The sequence below is a fragment of a genome, unplaced genomic scaffold, assembly GCF_019419815.1.
Source record: "Pyrus x bretschneideri cultivar Hongxiangsu unplaced genomic scaffold, Pyrus_bretschneideri_v1 Contig71, whole genome shotgun sequence".
NCBI lineage: Eukaryota > Viridiplantae > Streptophyta > Magnoliopsida > Rosales > Rosaceae > Pyrus > Pyrus x bretschneideri.
In genome coordinates, this window is record NW_025999811.1 from 1,754,065 (window position 1) to 1,763,583 (window position 9,519).

At 39.3% G+C, this 9,519-nt stretch overlaps 1 protein-coding gene across 1 annotated transcript; it reads right to left on the reverse strand.

The window, feature by feature from the left end:
- Positions 1-4,890: 4,890 nt before the first annotated feature.
- Positions 4,891-8,544, reverse strand: LOC103927279. The gene is made up of 3 exons (XM_009336180.3): positions 8,125-8,544; positions 6,074-6,311; positions 4,891-5,359 (listed from the first exon to the last, which is right to left on the reverse strand). The coding sequence occupies exons 1-3, from the start codon at positions 8,416-8,418 to the stop codon at positions 5,208-5,210; spliced, it is 684 nt and encodes a 227-aa protein (XP_009334455.2). The 5' UTR covers positions 8,419-8,544; the 3' UTR covers positions 4,891-5,207.
- Positions 8,545-9,519: the final 975 nt, after the last annotated feature.

Genomic DNA, 9,519 nt, shown 5'->3' on the forward strand with positions numbered 1-9,519 from the left:
TGTCAAGCCCATTAACTCAAGTTGTATGACAACTTGAATAAACAAAGGGCTTGAAAGCCCAATAAACCCTATAGGCTTGCCATGTTAGAAGAATAGGGCTTTTGGTCCATTAGGTCACTTATTTGAAGGGACTATATAAAGGACTTTATAGCCTAAAATTTAATATATGGTAATTTTTGGGGAAAGGATGAGAACACAAGCTCTCCTTTCTCTCTAAAATTTAGGCCACCTTGGAGGGATCATCTAGCAATCAAACTCCTCCAAGGTCACTCATTTCTTCTTCATTATGCCTTGGTGATGAATCATTAGAGGTTCTCAATTTTGGGAACTTGGAGAAACTTTTTCATCCATCCAAATCCATGGATCTAAGATGCAAGGAATGAAGGCCCTCTCTTTGGGTGATTAGCCTTTGCTTATGCAAAGAGGAATCTACAAAGGTATTGATTTCTCAACTCACTTTGTTTTTGAGTTGAGTCTTGGTTCACCTATCTACTAAGCTTTGAATTTCATGGGTAAATGTTTTGTTTTAAGTGCATACAAGCATGATTCCGCCTTTAATTGTTAATTGCATGCTATTGATGTTGCTTAAATGAACATGTTTTTCACAAATTTTCCTTCAAGTGGTGGGCGTCAACGTTCTTGAAAAACAACGATAATTATCGTGGACGACCCCCACTTTGTCTCATTTAGATCCCCGCACCGCTTAGTTTGAAATTGAAGTATAACGCATATTAGATCTCCAAAACATAGCTTAGAGCATGCCAGATGCTTTCACCGACTAGCACGCGTGACAATATCACATATTCCACCTGCGAATATGCCTGCAAAGATGGATGTACCAAATGTATAACAGACTTCCCTCCTGGAGGCCTAGGATACCAATATTGGTGATCTACGTATATTAACGGTTAACCAATCATTTGCCCCTACACAAAAGTGTGGCAGACCTCTTAGTTTAAAGGATTCACACCCCTGGAAGAGGAAATCCATAACACAAGGTCCCGAAGAGCCTACCATGAATCCAATTATCACTTATTCATTTTATCCAACTCATGAGGAAATTCTAGATTATGAAAGCATCCTTGAAGAGACAAATCCTCCTCTCGAGAATCGTGAGATTTCGGTTTATTATGCTAGTTTAGATGATGTGTGGCGTAGAAGTGAGATGATTGTCGACGATGCATTAACATTTGCAGTACCTACTGAGATCATGCTGAGTGATGACATTGAACAACATTCCATTGATGAATGTTGACACAGAACAGATTGATCAAACTGGAAACAAGCAATCAAAGTCGAACTTGATTCCCTTGCGAAACGTAAGGTGTTTGGACTTGTAGCTCCTACTCCTCCACATGTGAAGCTCGTTGGTTACAAGTGGGTTTTCGTTCAGAATCGTAATGAAAAGAATGAAATTGTGCATTACAAAGCTCGTTTTATTGCACAAGGCTTGTCACAACACCCCGGGATTAACTATGACGAAACTTACTCACCCGTTATGGATGTGATTACTTTTCGCTACTTTATCAGTTTGGTAGTTTTCGGAAAACTGGATATGCAGCTGATGAACGTAGTAACTGCATATCTCTATGGGGATCTTGACACGAAAATTTATATGAAAGTTCCTGAAGGACTTACAATGACTGGTTCAAATATTTCCAAACCCTGGAACATGTTCTCTCGGCCGAAGCGTTCACTCTACGGTTTAAAGCAATTTGGAAGAATGTGGTATAACCGTCTGAGTGAGTATTTGACTAGTCAGGGATATGTGAACAATGAACTATGCCCTTGTGTGTTCATTAAGAAGTCACATTCCGGATTTGCGATTGTTGCAATATATGTTGATGACATAAACCTTATCGGAACTCCTGAAGAGCTTGCAAGAACTACCGTGCACTTGAAGTCGGAATTTGAGATAAAAGATCTAGGTAAGACTCGATATTGTCTTGGTCTCGAGATAGAGCATTGTTCGGATGAAATCCTAGTACATCAATTGAACTACACCCAGAAGGTGTTGTGCCACTTTAATGAGGATAAAGTGAAGTCTTCGAGTACTCCTATAGTTGTTCGATTGCTAGATGCAAAACGAGATCCCTTCCGTCCAAAGGAGGATGATGAAGATATTTTGAAGCCTGAAGTTCCTTATGTAAGTGCGATAGGCGCTTTATTGTACTTAGCTCAATGCACTAGACCCGACATCTCCTTCGCTGTTAATCTTTTGGCAAGATACAGTAATGCACCAACATGCAGACACTGGACTGGCATGAAAGACATTTTCTGTTACCTTAAGGATACTACGGATTTGGGCTTGTTCTATCCCTATGGATCCTCGAGTGATGCCGCACCCTTGCTTCTTGAGTCCATTCTCGTCTTGTTAGTTATGTCGACGTAGGATACTTATCTGATCCGCACAAGGCGCGTTCTTAAATGAGTTATGTCTTTACCATTGGAGTCATCGCAATCTCTTGAAGGTCAACTAAACAGACCTTAGTTGCCACTTCGTCTAACCATGCTGAAATTCTCACCTTACATGAAGCAACTCGGGAATGCTTTTGGTTGAGAGTAGTAATAGGCCATATTCGAAGCTTATGCGATCTTTATCCCGACGATGATTTTTGAAGACAACGCATCATGCATCGAACAGCTCAAGAAGGGTTACATGAAAGGAGACAACACCAAGCACATTGCACCAAGGTTCTTTTTTTTTCTTCACATTAACAACAAGAGCATCAGAAGATTGAACTCACGCAAATTCGTTCACAAGACAATCTAGCTGACCTCTTCACCAATCACTACCGAAGACGACATTTCAGAAGCTTGTTCATGGAATTGGTATGCGTAAACTTTCTGAGTTGTAACTTTGCTATTTCTCTTTGGAATTGTGTCAAACTCAGAGGGAGTATCCTACCTTATTGAGAACAAGCATTGTTTCTTAGAATCAGTGCCGACGAGTCGACTTTCTCAACTTCTGCATGATGCTGAATCTACCTTGTAGTATTTACACACTCAAGGGGCAATGTTGTAAACTTTCCTAGTTTAAGTGTGATTATGTAAATCCTAGATTAGATTTGATTCTAGTTATTATTTCTTATTACAACTTGTATTACTTGGGGATGAAGGAATATCTTCTCTCCTTTTACTACTATAAATAAAGGCACAATGTAGGAGGGATAACACACACATTCCCTTACAATTCTACAAACACATATCTCTCAATTTCTCTACCCTTGCCGCCGGGCCTATTCCCTTTGTCAGATAAAATAGGTTACAACATCATTTTCACTTTATAATAAAAAATACCTATTGAAACGTTGTGTATACACTTGAGTAAAATGTCGATTTAGTCTCTAAATTATAATCTGTGTGAAAATTAGGTTGCTAAACTATTTTTTCGGAAAGAAACCAATCAATTTACATCCCTAATATCATATTTAAAGCTATTTTATTCAATTTTTTGTCAATTTAATTCATGTGACTTGTATGTGATACACTTTAGAGAGTAAACCGGTAGTTTTTCATAATTTAAGGACTTATTTTCTTCGAAGAAATATTGTATGAAGTTAACTTTAAAGGGTAAATTAGACATTTGATTCGCAACCTATTTCCAACATTAAATTAATTGCCCTACAAGTGTTTAAGATCTACCCTTATCAACAGGCACCTGATTAGGATATATACCCAAATGATGCTTTTCAATAATAGGTACACTTCAAATCATCTTTGTTTTCTCAAGAAAATGTACGAGAATTCAAAGAGGAATTTGAAGGCCCATTGGCACGAGGATTTGCATTTGGCTGAGACACCATGGCCACGACAACTCCTCCTCCTTGGCTGCTGCCACTACAGCACTACTTTCACCCATAATGGTGGCTTGGCGTTGTGCTTCACGATGGACAATATAAAACACCAGGGTTGAGTTCGCAGGATATCACTTCGAATTTCATTGAATACATCGTCAAGGCCCGCCAGGAAAGCAGACACATGGTCCAATTGAATCTCCTCCTCCAAAGTCTTCAAATGTTTTGCACATTCCATCTTGATCAGCCTTTGTTGATCCAACTCTTGCCACACAGATTTGATGTCGCATACCAACAGGACGTCCCTCCTGTCAAAGTCTAAAGGACTTAACCTTCTACTCATAAATGTCGGATACATCAGAGCCGTCATAGTGAGTTCGAGCAACCTCCTCCCACACTTCTTTGGCAGTTCGAAGGTGAATGAAAAAACCCATGAGAGTCGGCTTTATAGAGTTAATTAAACATCATTTTACAATGGCATTCCCAGTCTCCAATGTCTCGAAATCAACACTTCCTTCGCTAGGTTCCTTAACACTCCCCGTCAAGAACCCCTTCTTACCATGTCCTGCATATGCATCTCTAATACCTTTGGTCAAAGAGGATAATTTGATCCACTCAATTTCATTGCACTAGGCACGGCGAAAGCATCACTCTGGGTCACAACTGAATTCAATACATAACTATTTGTTGAACCAATGATCCCTTCTTTCAACTTTTTCCCCGAACTTAGCTCTGAAAAGTTCACCATCTTGACAAAGGAAGGCAGCAGCAGCAGTCAAGCACAGCCGGGCACTGGTACAGCAGATACAGCATGCACGGCACAGTTTGTACTTTGAAGCAGCAGCAGGATCACAGCCGTGCAGGTAATTAGGGTCAGGGTTAGAATCGCACAAGGCTCATATGCCAAGTAGAAACATACACCAAAAAATACTTGCTTTTTATTAACCTTTGGTTACAGCATATATACATATACAATGCCTAATCTCACAAGGAAAGAAATATACAATCTTTTTCTTACCAAAACAAGGAAGTCCTAGAATCTTTACAGATCACCTCAAGCCAACATAAATGACCGCAGCTGCGGATTGCTATATACATGAACAGATCACAACTCCTCGAGGGAAGAGTGGTTGTGTTTAATATATACGGCATTATGCCTATGTTCTGTGCAATTTAACATCTGCAACACATATATTATACAAAAGAGGCCGATATATAGTAGTTTTATATGGACAAGAAAATAGACAAACTTGGGAAAACCTATACAATACCCCGCCTACCTTGCCTTAACAATAATCCAACAAATATGCATCAAACTGTAGATAAGAAACGACATTGTCATATATCTCAACAAGGGTCTGGAAACCTGGCATATGCTTCAATCAGACACTTTATTTTTTTTATTATTCTTCAATCTACCTTATCGATTGCTGAATGATGGCGAGCATGCCTAGTATAAGAGTAAGCTGCAAGCGCTGAACCAGTCGCATCGAATGACTTCTTAGCAAGGCCCAGAGATTTCTTTGTTGCCAGCAACACGATCCAAAAGAATCCAATCCAACCTAATTAGGGGAACAAAGAAACATGATAAGAACCTTGACTCAATGGGAAGTGGAATAATAGACAATTCAAAATATAGATTGATCAGCCATCAATGAACTGTATTATACAGGCCATGAATTTGATACAAAGCCCAGAATTTCCGGTAACAAGTGCACATATATTCAAATAATGTAGCATACAGAAAATCAAGTGGCAAAAAGTTAATTGCGGTCAGTAGCTTGGTCTTTCTTAAGTACATAGACTAATTGTTTGTCTCTTGATCAAATGTTACTGTGGTGTATATTTAATCAGAGAGAGTAGCAACCTGATTGCAAGGTCATACAATTAACCATGGGGCATGCAAACACTTCAACAGAACCAATAGAAAGGCAACAACTAGGACCCCTAAATAATCACAAAGAACAGAGACAAGGACCCCTGAAACCTTACACACTATCTTTGCCATAGGGTCAGTTAATTTTGAATGGAAATTTCTTTTCATAAACTTATTACTTACTTTCTCATCTATATGTATTAGTAGACCTGATAAGTATAATTGTTGCAAATTTAGAAAGCTACCACCACTATAGTGGTAAATGCCTTATACGACACTTTTAGACGATATAGGTTGTTCTTCGATATTGGGGTGGGGTGGTGTGTGTTTGTTTGCTGGTAAGTATTAAAAACTAGAGAGAATTAGCAGAAGTAATGGTTAATTTTTAATCCCGTCCTACCTGTAGTTAACAGAACAGCTCCCATTGCAGTTATTGTTGTGGCAGAAATAACAAAAACAGCCACTGATAATGCTCCAATGTATATAGCTGTTACACAGGCAAAGAAAATGGCCAAGAATCCTCCGGCAGCTGCCAAAGACAGTAGGAGAGAAATAACAACGGCATTGAAAGTTGCTGCCACGAAGAAAAGCATGAAGACAAGCAATCCTGTCAAGGCAACAGCAGTAATTGTGCCAACCTGCATCAAAAGAATCAGTTGTTAACTCAAGTGTCTCCTCGAAATGATCTATAATAATATCAATCATCAATAGTCAAACTGTAAAATTAGACTTGTTCGAATCACAGCAATTGAAAATTGGAACAATAAGACAAAAAATTTGAGCAAAAGTGCATTTTCTTTGGTGATTAGTTATTATTCATGAAGACATATTAAACATAATGTCTTAGATCCATGATATAGAAAATTGCACGGAAAAGTAGGCTTAATTAAAAGAAAAATTATCCTTACTCAACATATACCAAACAACTAAGAAGCTAATAAAAGATGAATTTATCTGATGATGGAAACAGATTTATCATTCACAAGAATAGAGGTAAAAAGGCAGATGCTGCCGGCACAATAATAGACGTTTGCTATTTACAATGGTACTAAGACTAACACAACTAGTACAATTGAGCTATCATACAGTGAACTCTGTTGTCTATCATGCCCCCTCCAACTTGGTGTGCGAAAGAAGAAATCTAGCAGAAGCCAAACAACCGGGAAATATCTCAGTACGTTGATCCTGACTGAGCACATATTGAAAAAGGGATATTCTTACAGGTAACTTTTTCCCCAAAAAAGTATTCACTCCTTCGAATTTCCTTGAATTTTTTAACTACAATACATTCTTCTACTTCTATTCTACTTTATGTTTCTTCTTATTCTTCTAAGTCTTCTTCCTCTATTCTACGTGCTGCCCTCGTGGAGCATTTGTTTCCTCTCCTTTTTGTCTTCAATCATCATCCTATGCAAATGAGATCCAAATCTGGCATCTCTAAGAAAACGGTTATGGTTTCTAATGCACTGTTCATCAATGCAATCATCACCTACTACTGAATCTACCTTTTCTGTGGTTTTTAAATCCCTGAATGGACAGCTGCAGTGGCAGAGGTTTACAGCACTTCAACAAGAAGGAACTTGATATTTGGTTCCTCTTCCACCCAATAAGGAAACACAAGAAACGGAAGTATCCCTACTGATGTGCTCCCCCATCACCATAATATACATGGTCAATGCAATGGGACAATAAAGCAGCAGATAATCGAGACATAATACATTCATAGGCATTTGTACATATCACAGACCAATGGGGAGAAAGACACTAACAAGACCAACTCCTACCCCTATCCCTAATTCCCTCGTAAGCAAAACTCCATACAATGTGAACCCAATGTAGTGCAGAATGGCCAGCGGGACTCCAAATCCATGAGCTTTTTCTTGTGTCCCATTGATGAATTGACCTGACAAATTTTGATGCAGCTGAATTCCGCCACCATAGTTATGAAACATCATTTCCCCTGTTCCCTTCAACTAACTCAAACTAATTTAATTGACCAAAATCACGAAACCTTTGACAAAGAACGTAATTTGATTCAATCACCAAAATAAACATCAACATCCATAAAACATACCAAACACATTCCAACTAACATCCCATAACTGAAACAATGGATTTTCTAGTATGCACGGGACCATACTAAACACCAAGATCCTTGGCCATTGAACCCGTTTGATGCACATCCAACCCTCCACTGGTTTAGTGCATACCATGCACCGGAGCATAGTAAAACTTTCGCTGAAACAAAACAAATGTTATTTCGAGAGCTAAACAATCTGTTGCCTTTACAGCACTGTACAAACCCCAGATGCAAAATGTACAACCTTCATAAGCACGCAGAGCTCTGGAAACAAAATAATCAAACTCTATCTTCTCCTAGATTGCAACGTACAACTAGATAAAGCGCAAGGTACAAGTAGTTCAAGAGCTAAGGTCACCGACAATACTCACAGAGATGACCAGAAGTGCACGGAGAGGACTCCCTCTCCGAGTCCACAGAAGAACGTTCCGCCCACTGTTTCTAGAAGCTTCGCGAAGCAGCGGAACGTTCTTGGCTAGGGAGGTTTTGATCCGGTGAAACAGCGGAGCAGCAGCGCCGGCACTGGTGGAGCCGGGGAAGAGGATCTCAATGATCAGACGGTGGAAAACGCCGTAGAGAGTCTCCTCCCGTTTGGTGTGGACCTCGCCGTCGTTGTCGATGACGGCCACGTGGACTCCGCCGTTGGTTCCGTACGGCTCCGCCATTGGGGGACTGAACGGACAATTCACTGAGCAAGGAATGATGTAACTCTAATTTGGAGATTAGCGATTTTGGCAGTTGGAGGAATAATGCTGTTTGTGATGATAATAATGTTGCAGGTGGTTGACTTGATGGGTGGCCGCTGGAGGCGCTACGTGCGCGTCTCAAGGCCGAACGATCGGAAATTACCGGGAAGTTTTTGCTTTCTTTTGAAAAGGACAGTTCTGCCCTTACTCGTAAGGGATGAGCCGCTATACTAATCCGAGTAATTTTTGACGTGCTTAATGGGGTCTTTCAAATTAAATGGTAATGAACAGATTTCACACACTGTATCCAATAAGCCCAAGATTCGGTCATAAAGTCATCTCCTTGAGCGGTTCAGAGAATCAGAAGGTCAAAAATAGCTCGAAAATCGTCTTCAATCAAAGACTAGGCCAGAAGACTCGTAGACCCTACGGAATCTGAACAGGCCAGAGAGCCAGAGGGCTGACCATCTTCAACCAGCTAGCCCACTTTGATTTTTTTTTTCTCTTTTCACTTGGCCAGCCCGGTTCCTTTTTGTGTTTTTGTTATTTCAGCCCACTTTTGTTTTTTTTTTCTTAACAGCCCACTTGTTTTTTCTTTTCTTTTTTTAAATTTCTAATTTTTCCCTACACCATTTCTCACATATTTTTTCACTATTTCATACTGTCTTACCTTATTTTATTTCAATTCTTCACATTTCATACTATAGCCCTTTGGCCCTCGGTTGAAGATGGTTTTTTGTGACAGGGTTAAAACGAGTCATCTGACCCATCGGCCCGCTGACCAGCCTTCGCTTGGAGATGGCCTAAGTTCAAACTACAAGGCTCGGTCAATACCAATCATAATTAGTCAAATATGAAATTAGTATAATATGTGAAAAATACCGAGGTTTATTATTAGGCAACTTTGCTATAAAAAAAATACTTTGAAAATTTCGGCAATTTTTAAAATTTTAAAATTTATTTATTTTTACATTAAAATACGAATCGGGGATTTTATAGGTATTATGGAAAATGGGTCAAAACAATATGTATTAAATGTGAAAAGTTTGTATCTGTTATAGGCATAATTTACTGAACAAT

Bases quoted from the DNA above. Each gene is read 5' to 3' on its own strand.
- LOC103927279 (XM_009336180.3), bottom strand. From the start codon at position 8,418: ATGGCGGAGCCGTACGGAACCAACGGCGGAGTCCACGTGGCCGTCATC. The intron at 6,312-8,124 runs GTGAGTATTGTC...CTTTTGATGCAG, and splicing joins GTGCACTTCTGGTCATCTCT to GTTGGCACAATTACTGCTGT. The intron at 5,360-6,073 runs GTAGGACGGGAT...TCCCCTAATTAG, and splicing joins AGCTGTTCTGTTAACTACAG to GTTGGATTGGATTCTTTTGG.